General features: G+C 44.1%; 1 protein-coding gene across 1 annotated transcript in view; it reads left to right on the forward strand.

The window, feature by feature from the left end:
• The first annotated feature begins 547 nt into the window (after window positions 1-547).
• Window positions 548-21,531, forward strand: part of PUDP (pseudouridine 5'-phosphatase) — a 132,161-nt gene continuing 111,177 nt past the window's right edge. The window contains exon 1 of the mRNA XM_015816975.1: window positions 548-690. Within this exon, the coding sequence (XP_015672461.1) occupies window positions 612-690 (79 nt within the window). The 5' untranslated portion in view covers window positions 548-611. The remainder of the gene's footprint in view (window positions 691-21,531) is intronic.

Raw genomic sequence — 21,531 nt, forward strand, 5'->3', positions numbered from 1 at the left:
AGTCTGGAGTTGGATCTCATTTATCTTTTTGGTCCAGTTTCCAAATTGAAACAATGATTGGCAAGAATATGGTTTTAATATATCTTTCTTACAGAGCAGTAGTGGGCAGTCATGTGTTTTATAGAATCTGACAATAGAGGACAGGTACAAAAAGATTGGGGCAAAACAAAGTCCTGACCCTAAGAATTCAATGACAGTCCTGCAAATATCTAGCATCTCTTTACAGAACATGAAATAGCTGGAACTTATTTTTTCCTTTGATGACAGGTGTCAAGGCAAAGCATTAAAGGCCCAGATTCTCTGGATCAAAAGCAATGTCTCAAAAAGTATAATTAATGTGTAGCAAATATTCCATAAACACTTGGGAATTTGGTGAGACTAGTGGTGCACATGTGCGACAGAAACTACTGCTCTCTCCGCGCCCTCGCTTCCGGTCCGCATCTGCCCTTAGCTGAGTCCTGGAAGAATGTTAATCTGCCAGAATCCGGAGAAAGTCTTGACGACTGCTACGTCTCCTCGTCCCCAAAGCCCCGCCCCTCTTGTAGCGCGCATGTGCAGAAACGGCGCCCTGCCTAAATTCTGCTCTTGGAAGAGATCGCGGTTGCAACGCGATGGCTAAGTCCTCGTGGCAACCGCCGCCGGCGCAGCCTGTCACTCACCTGATCTTTGACATGGACGGTCTCCTTCTGGGTGCGTAATTTACGCCCTCTGTTTCGCATCTGTCAGTTGGGCAGTCCAGTTCATGGGGTGGGAAGGCCGCTGATTAGGTCTGTCCTCTGGTAGGACTAGAGCCCAGTGCCGCTGTTGCTTCGCAGTTGTGTGCCGGGGCACAGTGTACTAAAGACGGCGATGTAGCCTGTGGTTTCTCCCGCCTCCTTGCTAATAACAAGATTCTGAAAACTACCAAATGTGAGCGCGCGCGCACAAACACAAATGTTCTTCTGTTGTAGAATAAGGAAAGCACAAAGCCAACAGGCAGGCTGTGATTGCTTTGTTTGTGGAGTCCTTCTCGCTCCAAATTACTAATTTATTTGCTGAATGTACAACGTGGCATGACGATAATAGTCCCCTTTCTACCATCACGTGCACGCTTCAGATCGTCATCACGTGCACAGGATACTGTATAGAAAAAACCCAAGGAAAAAGAGTTGAAGCCTTTTAAGATGGATGCGATCCTTAGAGATGAATAGGCCTTCCAGTAATTTTAACTGCCTTACTGTTTAATAAAAAGGATTGTAACTTTGTCCAGGATTGTACTGAATTTTGATTACAATTTTGATTCCTTTTAACTCAGTGTTTCTCAATCTCATCAACTTTTAAGTTTTATAGATTTCAGCTCCCAGGTGTGAGAAACGGAGAAGTTTAAAAATAAAACGGTTGCAATTGATTAACAATAGAAAGCCCTGCACATAGGCACTAGATTCCAGGAGGCTTGGCTAGAAGACACACTTAACGAGACAAAAGGATGGCAGAGGGAAGTTCGGAACCATGTAAACAAGGGGGGGAGGGATGATGTATTCTGGCTAGGCGAATTGGACAGATTGTGCCCCTGGAAGTCCTCTCAAATGGGACCTAAGGGGAGGGGATGGGGGGTCGCGATAGGAGTGTATATAATGTTATGAGTTTGAATATTTTTGTGTGGTCTCTGGGTTTAGAACGTCTTGTTGAAGTCTCTCACCAGGATCCACCGTGCTTTGCAAACCGCTTTTCTATTTTTCTGCAGAATAAACTCTTTTTTTACCAACCCAACTTTGTTGGTGTTTTAATCACGTTTCCAACACAGGATAGCTGATTGGGGAATTCTGGGAGTTGAAGTCCACACGTTAAAATTGCTGAGGTTGACAAACACTGATTTTAACTGAGTAATTATATAATCTTTTTTTAAAATGATAAAGTTGTAAAAACTGCTATTCTTGTGGAAAACGAAAGGACTCTTACGAATTCCAGAGGGTGTTAGCAGAGAGGTTTATCAGAAGCACAAAGACAGGCAATTCTGAACAAGGAGGGCGGGATTAGACTTCAGTTTTATACTTTCCTTTTCTTAGGAACAAAGGACTACACATTGTAATACACATTGTAATACATTAGGATCGTTTCTCATGGGCATACAATGGTAGGTTTTGTTACATACAAAGTATCCATGTGCAATGCGCATTTGGTTAGTCACATATTACTGACACAGAACTTTCCCAGTGATTATGCATTACGTCATTATTCTAGCAATTATGCAGACAAATCATTATTCCAGCAATTGTTCATTATTCTACCTTATTTTACCACATTACTCCCCCCTTTGGAAGTTTTCTCGCTTAAAATTCCATTATTTGTCCTCCAATTCAGGATCTTTAGAGGGTAACACTTTATATTCCCATAAAGCTAACATTGTTTCATGTTTTGCAGTTAATTGGGCTGTACTTTCTGAGATTCTTCGAATCATTGCTATAACACAAGGGAGTAAGCAGAGAATCAAAATACATCCTAGAATTAACAAGACTGCTATAACTATGATGGTTTGTAGGCCTGGTAACTTTGGCCATCATCCTGAAAGTCTTCTAAATTAAATCCATTCCAGGTTTGTACCGGAACGTGAGCTAGTTTGACCATTCTGTCTGTTATGTCTTTCAGCACTTTTCCACTTTCATCTATTTCAATGCAACAGTTTGTTAGGTTGAATTTTCCACATACTCCTCCTTCTTTGGCCAACAGATAATCCAAGGCTAACCTGTTTTGCATAATATATGTCCTGGATTTCACATTTTCTTTGGCCAATTCAGTTAGTCCTTTCACAGTCTCATTGGTAATTAACTCTACCACCGCTTGTAATCTAATGATTCTGTTGATCATGTAAATAGGGGTACGATATCCATACATTCCATCCTCAGTCCAAGTAGCTGGGCCATAAACTAGGATGATGCGGCAAGGTGGCCATTCATTTTCTTGCCAAGTGATTCCTGCACATTGGGTGTATGCACTTGGTTCCCTTTTTTGTCTTACATTGCCAATTTCATCATAGATGGGAACACCAAGAATTTGCTTTGTTTTTAATGGTAACAGGAAAAATCCAGGTCGAATTATTTCCAATACACAAGATCCACACCAATTCTTAGGTAGTTGTCCGTATGCCATTTTTCCGCAAATCCAGTACATTCCATCTGGAGCTGGAGCCAAGGAAGACTGGTATTTGTGGGGTCTCTTAGATATGGCATTCCAGATACGTTAGTAAGGGCATAGTGATCCATAGTAGTGGTTTTGTTGGTTCTAGACCACCATCNCATCTTTTCCACTCGTGTAGGTTAAACTACTATTCTCAGACATTTCTAGTACCTTGGTATAATTTAACTCTTGTGCCTCCCATGGCCATTTTTCTCCCATATTTGTTCCACCACACACAAAAGAGTTGGACACGTTTAAAGTATGAGCAATATCCTCAGCTAACTTGACAAAGGTGTTGGTTACATGTCTAGGTATTTCAGGAATATTTGGTTTCTCCATTTCTTCATAATATGACCAAAATAATGATTTTTGTTCTGATCTTTTGGTTGCAGTTATGATTTTGATTTCTACCTCTGATATTGGATCGTAGCCGTCAGCATCTATTCCTATCCCAAACATCCAATTTCGTCTTTCCCATCTATTTTGTTCCAGGAACCAACTGCCATTCTTGACTGTGAGGGTCACCAAATTACAGTTATCCCTTCCACAGGAGTCTGCTGTTGTATTATTCTTTTCAAACAAGATGTGCTCCATCTCCTTTGGGTCTTGGGTATGCCACTTAATACATGACCACCACTTACATTTGACTGTGGAGACTGCACACCCATCTGGTGGGCACAAATACTTATGGTTTGGGATATAGTTGTGGATTCGATTGATCCCTCCGCAACCATACATTACGGCCCAATAATTAGCTGCTTTACAAACATCAAAGGTAACGCTAAAACTGGAGTGTGGGTTGGATTTCCATTGAGAGATCCCTAATAGTGCCTGGTCCTTAGAGCTCGTTCTTGTTCTATGTGTTCGGATTTGTAAGGCCCAACTATCAGGATCAGGCTTTGGGTTATAACACTGATCTTGGGATCCTTTTCTACAAACTTTATATGTAGTTATATGCACAAGTGTTAGGGGAGCTATCTTGGCACCCTTCTGGTTTCATTGTATAATAAATCAAAGTCTTAGTTATCTGGCTTCCTTGTTTTGTTATCTTGATGCAGTTTTGACAATATTTATTTCCCTGTGTTTGTGTCCTTTCTTTGTGTGTACCTAATAGTTTTCTATTAGCAGGTTTCTGCAGTATGACCTCTTATGTAGCCATTGCACTGATTTGTGTAGGAACGTGTGTGTGTATTCTCCATATTAAATAACCAACAGGTATTTTGATCTGTAGAATCCTCATGTCTTCCACCGTGCGTAGAGAGACAGCTTCCGGAGTGTCTCAGGAAGGTCTGATGTTCACACCGTGTGTTGAGAACCCATTGCCGGTAGGGTTCGACAGGGTGTATTTCTTTTAAATTTCAGCACTAAAGGTTTGTCAGTTTTACTCACCTTGTAAGTTACTGGATCAGCAGGTGCAGCTGTTTTCAGTCTGGTCCACTGGATCCAGGGCTTTCCTTCCAAGGTTTTCACTGCCAATGGAGAACACATGACAACAGTATACGGTCCTTTCCATCTTGGGCTTAAGGGATCTGATTTCCAATGTTTCACCCATACTCTATCTCCTGGTTTGAACCCATGTGTCGCCGTGACCACTGGAGGGGGTTGTTGTTCCATCATATAATGACGCAAATTTGAAACAGCTAAATTATGAAGCTGTAACTGGTGTAACAATTTATGTTGGTCTATTCCCCCCTTATGGGCCACGTCTGGCCAGCCCTGACTGTCAGGTTTAAATAGACAAGGGGGACGGCCAAACATGAGCTCATAAGGACTAAGTTGCAATTTAGTGCAGGGGGCCAGTCTGATTGCATACAAAACATAGGTAAAACCTCTGGCCAGTGGAGATGAGTTTCCAAACAAAATTTAGTAATAAGGCTTTTAATTGTGCGATTAGCCCTTTCCACTTTTCCAGCTGATTGAGGGCGAAAAGAACAATGAAATCTCCACTTAATTCCTAATGCTTGGGCTAGAGCCTTGTTAATCTGATGTATGAACTCAGGACCATTATCTGATGAAAACTTAGAAGGGCAACCAAATCTAGGAATAATTTCTTTAAGAAAGATTCTGGCAACCTGTATAGCTTTCTTATTCCCAGTAGGAAAGGCTTCAATCCATTCTGAATAGGTATCAATTATAACTAGCAGGGCTACATATTTCTTACTCCTGGGCATATCAGTAAAGTCAACAATGACATAGTCCATTGGGAAATAAGCGATTGGTTGTTGACCAGGTGGTACTATTGGTCCTTGGCGAGCATTGGTTTGAGCACAAATGGAACATTGAGAACATACTTGGGCTGTTAGTGAAGAAGCAAAAGGGAGATAGAAAAATCTTTCAAGCTGCTGTAATAATGCAGTTTTTCCCAAATGATGTTGTTTATGAGCCTGAAAAATAAGTGTGCGGGCAAGTGCAAGAGGAATAGCAATGCGTCCATCGGGAAGAGTGTACCAGCCTTTAATTAGTTTGGCTTGTACATCCTGCTTTAACTTTTGGCTTTCCTCTTTAGTATATGTAGGATCAAGTTTTTCCAAGTAAGTGTCTAAATACATGAACCTGGTGACATCTGACTGTAGGGGGGGGCCTTCTAAAGCTGCTCTTTTGGCTTCTTTGTCTGCCTTCCTATTCCCCTGGGTAATAAGGCTTGAGTCTTTTTGATGTCCAGGACAATGGATGATTGCAACTTTAGGCGGTAACTGTGCTGCCTTAATAAGTCTTTTAATCAAGGTTGCATATTGGATGATCTTGCCGGTGGAGTCCAAATATCCTCTTTCTTTGTAGATGGCTGCGTGTGCGTGAATTGTTAAAAATGCATATTTGCTGTCTGTATAAGATTTAAAATCATTCCTGCAGCTATTTCCAATGCTCGTGTTAGAGCATACAATTCTGCAAATTGTGCACTTGCTTGGCTGGGTAGTTGTGCTAACTCTACAGTTGCAGTTTGAGAAACAATTGCATACCCAGAGTATCTAATGCCCTGATCCATAAAGCTAGATCCATCAGTGAACCACTGAAAGTCTGGATTCTGCAATGGTTGGTCAGTAAGGTCAGGTCTGCAAGAATATTGTAGTTCTATTGCTTGCATGCAGTTATGCACTGGCAAAGTTGAATCTGGTATTGGCATGAGAGTTGCTGGATTGAGAGTAGTGCATTGTTTCAGTGTAATTTGTGGATTTTCCAATAAAAGAGCTTGTATTTTATGCATTCTTTGATTGCTAATCCATAAATGTCCCTTATTATCAATAATTGTCTGCAGGGCATGACTAGTACAAACAGCTACTGGAGCAGAAAAGGTTAAATTATTTGCTGCCTGTATTAATAGCATGACTGCTGCTAGGATTTTTAAACATTGTGGCCACCCTTGTGCTACCGTATCTAATTGCTTTGACAGATAAGCGACTGGGCGATTCCAAATTCCTTGCTTTTGGATAAGGACTCCGAGAGCTACATTCTGTCTCACATCGACATAAAGTGAAAATGTCTTAGTTATATCAGGTAGTCCCAGGGCTGGAGCTGTAGTTAAGGCTTGTTGAAGTTTTTTCACTGCTAGGGTTTGTTCCTGTTGCCATAAAAGAGGTTCCTTTTCTGGTCCTCTTAAAACTTGGTACAATGGTTTAGCTGTGAGAGCAAAATTAGGAATCCAAATCCTACAGAAGCCTATAATCCCCAGAAAGGCTCTAACTTCCTGTTTTGTTTGGGGGATGGGGATCTGTAATACAGTTTGCTTTCTCTGGGGGCCTAGAGCCCTCTGTCCTTGGGACAGTTCATAGCCTAAATACATTACAGTCTTTTGGACTAGTTGTGCTTTCTTTTTGGACGCTCTGTAGCCACAGTCTTGTAATATTTTGAGCAGTCTTGCTGTGTTTTCAAAACAATCCTCCCTGTTTTGTCCAGTTATCAGAACATCATCCACATATTGAAGACAACAGTCCTCTTGTCTGACTAACTTCAAAAATGCAAGATCTTGGGCTAAAGCTTGACCAAAATATGTGGGTGAATTCTTAAAGCCTTGTGGTAGCCTAGTCCAGGTATATTGAGTCCTAACCTGTGTCTTAGGATTAGTCCATTCAAATGCAAAAATCTGCTGACAATTTTCATGTAAGGGTATGGTGAAAAATGCATCTTTTAGATCCACTACTGAAAACCATTTAGCAGATGCAGGTATTGTGCTTAAAAGAATATATGGATTAGGAACAGTTGCGTGTAGGGTCAAGGTCAGTCTATTGATGGGGCGTAAATCTTGTGTCGGTCTCCACTGTCTGTCTGGCTTACGAACAGGTAGAATTGCAGTATTCCAGGGTGACTGAATTTTTCTAATGATTTTTGCCATCAAGTATTTTTGGATTAATTCTTGAATGGCCATAGCAGCCTCTGAAGTACAATATCTTTGAGGCACTCTAACAGGGTATGCTTGTGGTTTTAGTTCTACCATAACAGGTGTGGCGTATTTTGCAAATCCAGGGGGGTTATCCTCTGCCCATAGAAGTGGGACATTAAATTGCTGCCAGGTAGAGCTTTCTGATTGTTCTTAAGTTACTAACATGATGCGCCATATTTCTTCCACTGGGTGGCGCACTTGGATTAATTGTTTCCCTTTGTCAAAAGATATTGTGGCTTTCAGTTTGGTAAGTAGGTCCCTTCCTAATAGCGGCACTGGGCAATCGGGGGCATATAGAAATTGATGTTTAATGATTCCTTGTCCCACTTGGCATGTTAGGGGTTCCAGGAGTGGTCTATATTGAATTTCTCCTGACACACCCTGAATTTGGATGGTCTGGTTTGATGGTTTGCCAATAAATTTATTTAGGACAGATCTGGTAGCTCCCGTGTCAACTAACATTGGGACAGTCTGTCCTCCCACCTGTATTTTAACAATGGGCTCTGGGGGTGGGACCATAGAACCCTGTTCCCTTCAGTCTCCCCATTCCATGTCAGCTAAGCCAATCAAGTTTTCTTCTTGTTATTCTGTCTGATTGGGATAGGCTGGACGCCCTCTTCCCCTGAAGCTTCCCTTAAAACCTCTTTGGAAATTCCCTCTAAATCCTCTTCCTCGTCCCCTTCCATACTGGCGAGATTGCCCTCTAGGTTGGCCATTCTTCTGGGGCACTCCCTTTGCCAGTGTCCTTCTTGTTTACAGATGGCACATTTGTTTGGTCCGATGTGCATTCCTCCTAAGGCTATTGCTAACATTTCAGCTTTCTTTTTTTCCTTTTGATCTGATTTACCTTCTTCTTAGTCACGATTACGGAAAACTTTTTGAGCAATTTCCATAATCTCTGCAATATTCTTCCCTAAGGCCCCCTCTGTGCGTTGTAACTTTCTCTTTATGTCTGGGGCACTTTGGGTGATAAATCTTTCAATTAGGAGCGGGCGATTGTGTGCCAACTGCATATCAAGACCAGTATTTATTTTATAAGCTTCTATCAGTCGGCTGAGAAAAGCGGTTGGTGTTTCATTTTTTTCTTGCCAAATACTGAAACTTCTGTTTTGATGTTATCTTTATCCAAGTCCTGTGTTTGCTTTTGAGCACACTGTTCTTTTTTATCTCTTTTTCCACTCCGGCTTCTGGTTTAAGGTGGACTTCATTCCTTTCAACCAGAGGGGCCTCTAAGGGGGTTTTTTGCTGATGAATTCCCCCTTCTTCTCTTCTAGGAACATAGGGAGGGGGTCTGGCAACTTCCTCCCTTTCTTCCTGGCTCAGAATCTTAGCTTTGAGGTTTGGCTTTTTGGCTTGCCAAATATATCTTAGCACATTCTATCTTACACTTTGCTAACCCTCTAGGCTTTTCTGCAATATTAATCTGCCATTGGTCTATGTAGGGATATTGGTCCCAATGACCCCTTCCAGTCACAATTTGATGAACCCGTGCCATGAGTTCGGGATTCGTCGATCCCTCTTTGGGCCACCCTACGCCAAAGGTGGTCCATTCAGATTCACAGAATCTTTTTAATATGCTGGATTTGGTCTTGGGTATCCATAATCCCTAGAAAAACCCTTTTTAAAGTTTGCCAACATACACTGGACTGGCGTCTGACCAACACCCTCCTTAGTCTGTTTTCCTCCCATTCTACCTTAACACACTACCACCGACCTGAGGTGCCGGACGTTCCAACGGTCACTCTGCAGGGAATGCGATGGTTTAACCACCCACACAATCCTACCTATTGAAGACTTAAGGACGACGCCTTGTCTTCTAGGGGTTGATCAGTCCCCTCTTCTGATCCAAATGGGACCAGGTACTCCTTTTTTATATATAATACTTGCCTGCAGGCGTTCCAGACCCTTCTGTGGATTAAAAGACCTGTCTGCTCCCCTCAGTGGATCCTTGACTGGAATGCTTCGCTGGTGGTGAGCTCCCTCTCTTCCCGTCGAGGTCCCCCCGTAGTCAAAGGCCACGGAGCCGGCTTGGAGAAATTGCCGTTAGAAGAGGGTTTTCCCCCAAGGCAGTCCGTCTGGCAGGTCAACGGCCTCTTCCTAAGAGTCCCATCTGGAGGTGCCAAAATTCTTGTGGAAAATGAAAGGACTCTTACGAATTCCAGAGGGTGTTTGCAGAGAGGTTTATTTGCGCAGGTTCAGAAGCACAAAGACAGGCAATTCTGAACAAGGAGGGCGGGATTAGACTTCAGTTTTATACTTTCCTTTTCTTAGGAACAAAGGACTACACATTGTAATACACATTGTAATACATTAGGATAATTTCTCATGGGCATACAATGGTAGGTTTTGCTACATACAAAGTATCCATGTGCAATGCGCATTTGGTTAGTCACATATTACTGACACAGAACCTTCCCAGTGATTATGCATTACATCATTATTCTAGCAATTATGCAGACAAATCATTATTCCAGCAATTGTTCATAATTCTACCTTATTTTACCACATTACTATAGTTCTGCAATGATTTATCTTTATTGTTATTGTTACTTATATTTTATTCCACTATGGATTTTTTTATAATATTTTATTAATTTTCTCATTTTACAATTGAGTATTTAAAAAGCAACGTGATGACTGGGTTAATCAATAGTTCAATAGCATACATAAATCTTTAGTATAAACCTCATGTTACAACATCAGATATTTCTTCTCTCTTTCCTTTAATATCTACTATCTCATATTAGGCTAATACAGTTCTTATTATTATCAACTAAATAAAAACATCTTTGTTACAATTATCAATAGTGTTTAGCTTATACATACCTTGATTGCATTTACATTTGATCCTTATATACAATCAATGTCCTGTTATTGCTTTTTTTCTAATTTCCCATCAATATTCAAATTAACATGTTATTTATGATTTCCAAGTGTTTTATATTTAGGTGACCACCCTTATCTCAACTTCTTCCTTTTTCCCTTTTCATAACAAAGTCTAATATTCTAAATACACATCTTGTCTATTTGATTATAGTTTTGTTTTCTAAAAGTTATCTATTTTTCCCCATGTTAAGCCATCTAATTAATAATACAGTATCCCCTCTAATAAATCAAAACCATTATATGTGTTATCTGGGTTAACCAATAATTCAGTAATATACATAAATATTTCATATTGGGTGAACAAAATTATTTTCAACTAAGTAAAAACATTCTTATTATATTTATCAATACTTTTAGCCTATACATAAACTTTAATTTCCTATCAATATTCAAAGACAAGACAAGAAAACAAACAAGCACAGTTATTTATGATTTCCAAATATTTTATGTTAGGTGATCAAAATTTCCCTTATCTCAACTTCTCCCTTTTCCCCTTTTCATACCAAAGCCTAATAGTCTTGTTACACATCTTAGCTATTCAATTATTATGTTACTTTATTTTCTAAAAGTTTATCTATTTTCCACCATATTCAACCCTCTAATTAGTAATATAACATCCCCTCTAATAAATCGAAGCCATTATTCTCCAGCACTTGAGATGGAGAATCCACCATTGGGTAGTAGACTGTATTCCTGCCCAATCAGATCAAGTCAGCCAAAGTTGCCACGCCCGTCCTGGACCGTTGATCTCCAGTCTTTGACTTGATCTTGCCCAGGACAGACGTTGCAAGTTTGGCTCTAGGCAGGTACAGTCATTGGTGGATTTTCCATTCCCTTCCCCAGTCTTAAAAAACTTTGATCAGTGCTTGCACTCAATTTGGATCTCCCTCCTCTCCCCTCTCAAATCCCTGTAGGTATTTTAACAGAGACTGACGGCTGTTAGTCTCAACTTTGCCTTGCTGTGGGATTGGGCCTTGCTGCGAACCGGACAGGGCTTTATTTTCCCGAAGGGAGGCTAGTGGTTGTTGGTCTCCAATTACCACAAGCCTTACGGAGCTTGCGGCTGCGGCTCCGTAGGCTGCTTGAACGGGTGGAGAAAAGCCCGAGGGGAGAAAGCCTTTGTGGCTCGGTTCGTCTGTTTTGCCCCGACAGGAGGCCAACAGCTGTTGTTTTCCTGATTCACGGGCCTCACGGAGCTTGCGGCTGCGGCTCCGTGTACTCGGCCGGGTGAATCAATCCGGGGAAAAGGGGGGGAGGCCCTAGGACTTACTTAAAACTGTTTTTTCCTTCACGGGACTGCGGCTGCAGCCCGTGGCCCGGTTGTGCTTGGGCTTCTTTCCCTTCTCAGTCGATCGATCGGAGGTGCGCGCGCGTGCGCGTTCAGCCTCAGCTTTGATTGGCGTTTTGACCAGCTAATCGGAGGAAAGGAAAAAAGCTTTATTTTCCTCCGTTTTCTTCCTTTTTCGATCGCTTGTGTGCGGAGGCTCCAGGGAGCACGGGGAAAAAAAAAAAATTTCCCCAGCCCTGCTGGCGTCGGGGAGGCGCCATCTTGAGCCGCGTGGTCCTTGACTAGGCCGCGGCGGCCATTTTGTGACCGCAGTCTGCTCGGCTGCAATCGAATTAATTATTTTGGTAAGACGAATTAACCTGAACGGAACAAATATCAAACATCCTCATTGTCAGACAGTTTTCCCTCTCTCCCAATTGAACTAATACTGGGTTTCCAACTATCTGTAGCAAGGTAGGCCGCCATTTTAGGCCGGCCGCCAATTTGTGCTCTTAATTTCTACATACAGAGTTAGGAACCATCCTCTATTCCTTTCTAAGGATCTTTAAGCTACAATTTGCTCATTGTTCTCAGATTTGGGGTCTCCTGGTTCTCTAATTTGGTTGACAAATTGGCACTATACTGGGATTCCAGACACCCCCTATAGCGTGTCTGTCCTTATCCACAGTGTTTAAGTACGAATTCCAGGCTCCCCTTATAGTGTGTCTGTCCTTATTCGTACGCAATATCTCCCTTGGATTCCAGGTGCCCCAGCAGTGTACCTGTCCTTATCCAACTGGGAATTATACCTGGGTTCCAGGCGTCCCTGTAGTCCGTCTGTCCTTACCCAGAGTTTGACATTTTCCTGATAATGGGAACCCCCTATTGTATTTTCAGGGTTATCGGAAAATGGAGGAAACTTCTCTTTCCTCAATGAGTGCCCTGCCTTCCTCATCAGGTACTCCTGGTCCGGAAGGCACTGGTAAAGCGACCCATAAGAGCCGTTCTACCACTAAAACGTCTAAACAGATTGATAAACAAGCTACCAGGAGGCACCAAGCCTTGGAAAAAGAGTTCTCCAAAGCGCAGAAGAGAGCTAGGCTGGAGACACCTGAGTCTGCGGGGTTAAACTTGGAATTACCCCTCGGGGTGTCAACTTCTCCCAGGGGTGTTTGGTCGAGTGGGGATTGTTTCCCTTCCCCCGCACAAGGCAGAATGGAGGAGGTTTCCCCAGCTCCCCAACCCTCCACGTCTAGGGTAGCGCAGGGGATTCCGGAGGCCACTTTTGCACCTACTGCGGCGGGGCTCCGCCCGGCTGAACCAATTCCCTTTCTTTCAGAAGAGCGTCTGGCGCTCTTAATTGCGCAAGCGGTCGACCGTGCCCTTGACACCAGGGCCAGGGCGGCTAGACCAATATCTTCCCTTCCAACCCCTATTTCCCAACCGGAGGTGGAGGCTCATTATGTTCCATCTTCTCCTTCTGGGTCTGTTGTTTCTGAGGACTCATACCTCAACCAACCTCCCCCTGGTCAGGAAATTTAAATGTCAGAGGAGGAAGACGTTCCTCCAGAGGTTCCTTCATTTACGGGCTTATTTAACCCTTCTTTCTTTGTCACCATTCTGCGCAAGGCCACATCTATGGCCCATCTAGGACAGGGATCCTCATCAACAGAGGCTCCCGCTCTTCCAGATCCGGAGGCGGCTCCAGTTTACGTAGAACCTGTTGCAACACAACACCGTATTCCCTGTCCTTCCCTGTTTCTGACTGCAATCAAGAAGCAATGGTCCTCTCCAGCCTCTCTTCCCTTACCAGGTAACACGGATAAGAAACTGTATAATGTTGCCAAGGAGCTGGAGGAGGCATTGGAAATTCCAGATGTGGACGAACCCTTAGGGCCCCTGGTATCGGCCACGGCCATATCCGGCGAGTTTTCAGAGGCTCTTAAGGCTGAGGATCGCAAGTGTGAGTCCACCTACAAGAGAACGCACCAGGCGGCTGCCTGGGCGATCAGGACCGCAACTTCGGCCTCCTTTTTCAGCAGGGCCGCCCTCACCTGGCTCCGGGAACTCCAAGCCCGGGTTCCAGCGGAGGATGTCCGCACGCACTTGGATCTCAGTAAAATGGTGGCAGCCACTGAATATGCGTCGGACGCATCTTTGCAGGCCGCTAGGTTTTCTTCCAGGGCTATGGCGTCCAACATCACTGGAAGACGTATGCTCTGGCTGAAAAATTGGCAAGCAGATGCCAAGTCCAAATGGAAATTGGCAGCGGCTCCCTATCAGGGTTCTAAATTATTTGGGGATTCTCTGAATCCTTACTTAACAGAGAACAAGGACAAACGCAAGGTCCTCAAAGACCTGCTCAAACGTCCAAACAAGAGGGCCGGTTATTTTCAACGAAAGCAGTCCTTTCGGGGGGGACCAAGATACACTTATTCCCAGCCTTTTCGTTCCTTCCCGCCAAGGCAAGACAGGCAAGATAGGCAGCCTGACAGACAAAATCCCGGTCCCAGACAACAATCTCAGGGGAAACGGCCCTTTCGAGGGAACAATAGACCTTTCCGCCGTTCCAGGTGACTCTTCGACGGCACCTCCCATAGGGGGCAGACTCTCTGTTTGCCCACCGTTGGGAGACTACCACCACGGATACGTGGGTAATCAACACTATCCGACACGGTCTACATTTGGAATTTGTCTCCTACCCTCCAAATCGGTTCCTATCCTGTCCGTACCCCCGAAACCGCACAAAACAAAGGCTGATGGACGAGGCTATCCATCATCTGCTTCACATCAGGGCCATAGAACCCGTACCACTGGATCAGAGAGGTCAAGGATTTTACTCCATCCTCTTTGTCGTTCCAAAAGCGTCAGGGGGATGGAGGGCTATTCTAGATCTAAAGGACTTGAATTTCAATATAGCTTACCACAAATTCAAGATGCAAACGCTCCGTTCCATCTTGGGAAGCGTCAGAAAAGGGGACCTCCTGACGTCTATCGACCTCACGGAGGTGTACCTTCATATCCCTATCTCTCTGATCCATCGACGGTTTCTACGGTTTGCATACAAAGGGAGTCACTTCCAGTACAGGGCGCTCCCTTTTGGCCTCTCGTCAGCTCCCAGAGTATTCACCAAAGTCTTGGCGGTCCTGGCAGCACATTTACGATTGATACCAGTCAGAGTCCACTGTTATCTGGACGACATTTTGATTCAGTCCTCGTCCATCCAGACAGCATTGACGGACCTCAAAATGGTGATAAAATTGCTCCAGGACCACGGATTTTCGGTGAATTTTCACAAGAGCCACTTAACCCCCACAACGAGGCTCTTACACCTGGGGGCCGTCATAGACACCTTGGAATGCCGGGTGTATCTCAAGATCGCAGGGACGGCATACGGGAGTCGATTCTTCGACTTCGCAGCAGTCGGTCGGCGACTTTGGTCAGTCTCTCCCAGTTGTTAGGGAAGATGATTTCAGCTATAGCGATAGTACCCTGGTCAAGGCTCCACACCAGGGAACTACAACGGTTCATGCTTCCTTTTCAGAGGCGGAACCTCAGTGCTTCTCTCAACAGAGTGGTTCTCCCTCACCACGTGCTACATTCCCTCAGCTGGTGGCTGTCACCAGCCGTCCTCAGAGGGTTGAGTTTCAAGGAACCAGACAGGATTGTTCTCACGACCGACGCCAGCCTGTTCGGTTGGGGGGCTGACATTCAGTCTCACTGGGTACAGGGCCGTTGGTCCGCATCAGATCTGCGGCACAATATAAATTGGCTAGAGTTGAGGGCCATCCATCTAGCGCTTCGACATTTTTGCCATCTAGTACTGTGGCGACACGTACTGGTCCTCACGGACAATGTGGCAGCCAAGGCACATATAAATCGCCAAGGGGGAACCCGATCTCAGAGCCTGCTGTCCGAAACTCTTTCATTGGGTCTCTGGGCGGAACACAATCTGGCGTCTATCAAGGCAGACCATATTTCGGGGGTTGCGAACACACAGGCCGATCTGAGCAGATCGACGATAGATCACGTGGAGTGGAGGCTCCACCCGAGGATCTTCGAAGAAATCTGCCGCCGTTTCGGTCTTCCTCTAGTGGACCTCTTCGCGTCCCCATGCAACGCCCATCTACAGCGTTTTTTCTCCCGTTTTCCGACGGTGGGGGCGGAACAGACGGATGCCCTTCGGAGTCCTTGGCCGCAGGGCTTGCTTTACGCATTTCCCCCTCTGCCAATTCTACCAGCGGTAATCCGCAAGATTCTTCAGGAGCGAGCGGAGGTTCTCCTGGTGGCCCCCTTTTGGCCACGGAGGCCTTGGTTCGCAGATCTGGTGAATCTCTCAATCAGTGAACCTTGGCGGATTCCGTCGGATCAGATTTCCCTCAACCAAGGTCCCATTCTGCATCCCGAGCCCCAGTGACTCCAGTTAGCTGTCTGGCGCTTGAGCGCTCGATCTTAGCTGGGGAAAGCTGCTCACAAGGGGTTATAACTATTATTCAGGCATCTCGCCGTCCGTCCACGAACCGCATCTATGAGGCCACGTGGAAAAATTTCCAATCCTGGTGTTCCGGGCGAAAGTTGTCACTTTCGGCACTTACAGTCCCAATTATCTTGGATTATTTATTGGACGGTTTGGACAAGGGTTTAGCCCCCAATACCCTTCGTAGACAAGTTGCCGCCTTGTCTACGATCCTCTCTTGCGACTCTGCTGAATCACTGGGTCATCACCCCTTGGTAAGGTCGTTCCTTAAGGGGGCCTCCAACAAAAATCCTCCTGTGGTACACAGGTACCCCTCGTGGGAGTTGTCAAGGGTGCTTCGGGCTATCACTAAGTCTCCATTTGAGCCCCTCAGGACATGTGACATTCGTTCCCTGTCCCACAAAGTGGCCTTCCTGGTGGCTATCACCTCTGCTCGCCGCATTTCGGAATTGGCGGCGCTTTCAGTGCGAGATGACTTGTGTATTTTCCAACAGGATAGGGTTATCCTTCGGTTGGACCCTACCTTTGTTCCGAAGGTCAATTCCCTATTCCATAGGTCACAGGAGATAGTGCTGCCTGACTTCTGCCCCAACCCGTCGCATGGGTTGGAGCGACAATGGCATTGTTTGGATGTCCGCAGAGCCCTTAAATATTATATTTCACGGACTGCGGAGTTCCGGAAATCGGAAGCTCTCTTTGTATCTTTCCACACATCCACCAAGGGTCGGAAAGTGTCCTCTTCCACTGTGGGGAGATGGATAAAGGCATGCATCGCCGGAGCTTACAAAGCTGAGTCGTTGCCGGTTCCGCGGGGTGTGACCGCCCATTCCACACGGAGCGCGGCTACTTCGGCGGCATGGGCCACTCAAGCTTCCATCGAGGAAGTTTGCAAAGCAGCCACTTGGGCTTCGCCATCTCCTTTCATTAGGCACTATAAAATTGATAAGTTTGCCTCTGCTGAGGCTTCATTCGGTAGGAGAGTTCTCCAACAGGTTTTATACCAAAGTGCCACTCGGGACCAGTCTACTACCCACCCTCAGGGACAGTAGGCTTTGGTATGTCCCAATGGTGGATTCTCCATCTCAAGTGCTGGAGAAGGGGCGTTGTCTTACCTGAACGCCTTTTCTCAGCACAGAGATGGAGAATCCACCTCCCACCCTTGTACATTTTGTATAAGCATAGGGCCAGTTAGTTTGATGAGCCACAACGTCTTGCTGTCAGTCAATGGCTACGCTCGCGTCAAAGACTGGAGATCAACGGTCCAGGACGGGCGTGGCAACTTTGGCTGACTTGATCTGATTGGGCAGGAATACAGTCTACTACCCAATGGTGGATTCTCCATCTCTGTGCTGAGAAAAGGCGTTCAGGTAAGACAACGCCCCTTTTCTTCAGCCTTACTCTGGCTTTCTTCCTTTGCCAGCTAACCTTCCATGTCAGTGCCTTTGAATCATCAAATAGTTCTTCCTCTATTATTATATATATTATTTGGAATAAGAAAGACCATTTAATTGAAGTTTTTTTGGAAGAACGAGCCCATTTGTATTCATTAGATCGCCTCTCTATTATTCCAATTTCCCACAATTGTCCTGATAGGTTTATCTTCCATTCAGTCTGTTCTTCTTCCTTTTCCTCAAATGTTTGTAAAAAGTCTTTTCCAGTTTCAATGTTGTGACTCCCTTTTCTGATTTTTCCGTTTTTTGTCTTTTGTAGCTGAGTATGGGACATCTATTTCACGTGTTATAGGTGGTCTTTATAGTAGAAGTTGTTTGTCAAGTAAAAGTTTATAGTTCAAGGTGTTCCATCATCTCATATAATAACATATGCTTCTCATGTAAAGAAATAGGAAAACAATTCCCCAAATATAGCTCTGAGAATCAGTAAAAGTTTAAATTCATAGTTCCAGCAGGCTAGATATGCTGCCCAGAAGTTCCTTCTTTGGAGCTGGGTATTTCACAGGTGGTAGCTGTCAAGGTCAAAGAAATTTTATCTAAAGTCTGGGCTTCAAGCCAAGTCTCTTTTAAGCAATAACAAATTGTAATACCATACTTTGCCACAAGATGTCACCAATGCCGTTTTAAGCTTTTTAGATCCAAAATTTATATGGTAGTTTTTCAAGTCTTATTTTTTAAAAAAATAAAATAAAAAACAAACATCTCCAATGAGAGAAGGAACACTTTTAGTCCCCAAGTTTCAAAAGCGTATACGATACATCCAATTAGATTAAAATTGTTCTTATAATTGTTTTGTTTCCCCTGGGTAATTAGTTGCCGCTTTTCTTAGAGGGTAGTTAAAAATTCCCTTCTCTCTCTCCTCACAGGGGAAAAAATACTTTGGGCAGCTTTTACAGGAAAAAATACTTAAAATCTTAGAAGATCAGGTCCCATCCAGTTTCTTTCGTGTTGCTTTAAAGTTGCTTGGTGGTGATTTTGACTTCGGCTGTCAGCAGCTTAGTGATGAGCCATATTAATATGACCGGTCTTTCCACACCAATTTGGAGGGCTTCCCCGGATCAAACAGAAGGGCCGCCGCCCTCCCGTGCTCAAACCGGGGTCCCCTCCTTACTCGTCGTCCCTACAGGGTGACTTTTTGACCTTTCCTGCATCCTTGGCGCTGCGATGGCAAACCGGAAGTCCCCACTATGTTTTTTTTAACAGTTATTTATAGCTTGTAAGCTGGTGAGAGTCAGTAGATAATGTTGGATATAAATTCAATAAATAAACAAATGATAACATTCTCTCCTTTCCAAAATGTTTCTATATTCAGTAATATTTATACCCACGTATGTGCATATATCATTGAAAAATGTTGACAAAATCATTCTGCTCATTCAAGATTTTATAAACTATAATTAAATAATTATTCTTTTGCTAATTTTTCATATGTATACTTATAATATTTATAGGAAAAGCTATGATAAAGCTTTTTAAATTAGGCATTAAAGTTTCTTAAGCTTTAAAACAGTCAAATTCTTAAATGATGTAAAAGTCATTACTGATTTATTAAATGTATATAACTTCAAAAATCATTGGGAGTGTGTTTCATAAAAAGTGGTTAACAATCAAATGAAGTTTTAAGGCTATTCAACTGGTTAAAATGAAGTTTATTGATCAGTTGTATAATACTGTAAGGACTGGCCTCAGTTAAACCGCCCAAGAAAGCAGAACTCTTGAAACTTGCATAGTCTCAATTGGAACTTTTATTGGAAGATATTGATAGCAGGATAGTAAGGCAGGATCTGAGGATTTCTTGCATGAAATGTTACATTAAAACTGCCCTTTCAAACTCCACCCCATATGTCCAACCGGCTGATTTGAATCGAGCCAATCCATAGGTGTTAAAGGTGTTGTGGGAAAGGACCGATAAGGCGCCGTTCTCAAGGCTGCCAGGTCTCTCTGTGGCTTCTTCTCATCCGACGTGAGATAAAGCAGATGGCCGGAGACACATTCCTTTCACATTCCCGAGTAAGGTACTTCAAAAAGGATACAACAAAGCAAAGGAAGTACATTGCAGAAGACCCTTAGGTTATTCCCCCCCCTTACCAGTACAAGCGTCCCCCCAATAGAATGGCAGAACCCGAAAATGAAAGTATAAGGAAGAAATGCATTGAGGGACTGACATGCCGCCCCCTTAAAAAAAAAAGAGAGATCCACCTAGAGAAGAGAAAATAATAACAGAGAGAAAATGAAACATAGTGGTTAGTCAGGTTTATCACGGTAACGAGTATGAAAACATTTGAGCAGTCTAGGGGCCCTCACATGTTCCTTGTCTACCCACTCATTCTGGGAAGCTGGGAGGTCCTTCTATGCCACTACGTATTGAGTGGCCCCATGGTGCTTCCTGTAGACTAGGATTTCCCTGATTTCAAAATGTTGTTCCCCTTCCACCATGATAGGTTGTGGTGGAGGGGCCACTGCTGGCCTTAAGGGTGAACTTGTCTCTGGCTTTAGCAAGCTACAGTAGAATATTAGATGGATCTATCTTAATGTTTTGGGGCGTTCAAGCTCTACTGTGACTGGGTTGATGATGTGTTTAATAGGGAAGGGTCCCACAAACTTTGGCCCTAATTTCTTGGATGGCTGCAAGGACTGCAGGAATCTAGTGGAGAGGTATACCCTGTCCCCTACCCTAAAAGGCTTGGGCTCTTTTTTATCTGCCTGAGCTTTATGGGCTTCTCTAGGTTTGTCTAAGGCTTTTCTAACAACTGGCCATGTGTTTTGCAACTACGAGATCTATTCCTTAAGGCAGCGGCTCCCAACCTTTTCTATACCTCACATCCATAGAACGCTTCTAATATATTCTCGCACCCCTTACAAAAGTTTGAAATAACGGCAACAATTTATGCATATACACTATAATTTTGAAAACCCAAGTTTTCACACACCCTGGAATATCGTCTCACACCCCTGTTTGGGAACCCCTGCCTTAAGGGAAGGGATGGTAGGTTCATTGGCAGGTAGTTCAGGCATCGGATTGAAACTCTGTCCTGTAGCCACTTGGAAAGGGGTATAACCAGTACTGGAATGCACTGCATTATTATAGGCTACTTCAGCGAATGGGAGCAGGTCAGTCCAATTCTCTTGTTGATAGTTTATGAAGCACCTCAGATATTATTCTAGTACTGAATTCATTCATTCTGTCCCCCCATTCATTTGAGGATGATGACTGGATAACAAGCCTTAATCTGTGCCCAATAGGTCCAAAAAAGCTTTCCAGAACTTGGAGGTGAATTGGACCCCCCTATCTGTGATTATGTATTGTGGGGCTCCATGCAGCTGATAAAAGTTGGAATTCTTTGGCATGGGATGAAATGGACTTGTTTGGAGAATAAATCTGTTACTACCCAAATGACAGTGTTTCTTGTACTTTCTGGTAGCTCTATAATAAAGTCCATAGAAATCTCTCTCCAGGGTGCTGAAGGGTTCGTAACCACCTGTAGGAGGCCAGACATTTTTCCCTGCCTCCATTTAGCTGCTGTGTAGAAGGGGCAACTGGCTACATAGTTCTCAATGTTCTTTCTCTGGACCGGTGGAGAACCACAAAATTGACTACCGCCAAGGACTTGGGTGAGTGGGAGTACCTGTCCACAGTCAATCAGTGGAGACGTTGGTGGAAAGATTTGAGGAGCTAGAGATGAAAAGTGGAGAACAACCCTCCCGTTCTCCATATGCGAGCGATCATGATGATTGGCGAGGTAGCCACCAATTCATGCCAAGGGGAAGTCCCAGCCCCACCTGCACAAGTCAAGCAGCTTTCCCATCTTTAAAGCCACCTACCATGGCCTCCAGCCCTGCGGGGAGAGACAGCTCCAGTCATCACCCCTCCAAAAGTCTAGAGCACCGCCGGCGAGATCAGAGCCCGAGCCATCACCAGGAC

The sequence above is a fragment of the Protobothrops mucrosquamatus genome, unplaced genomic scaffold (genome assembly GCF_001527695.2).
Source record: "Protobothrops mucrosquamatus isolate PMUCROS unplaced genomic scaffold, P.Mucros_1.0 scaffold543, whole genome shotgun sequence".
Lineage (NCBI taxonomy): Eukaryota > Metazoa > Chordata > Lepidosauria > Squamata > Viperidae > Protobothrops > Protobothrops mucrosquamatus.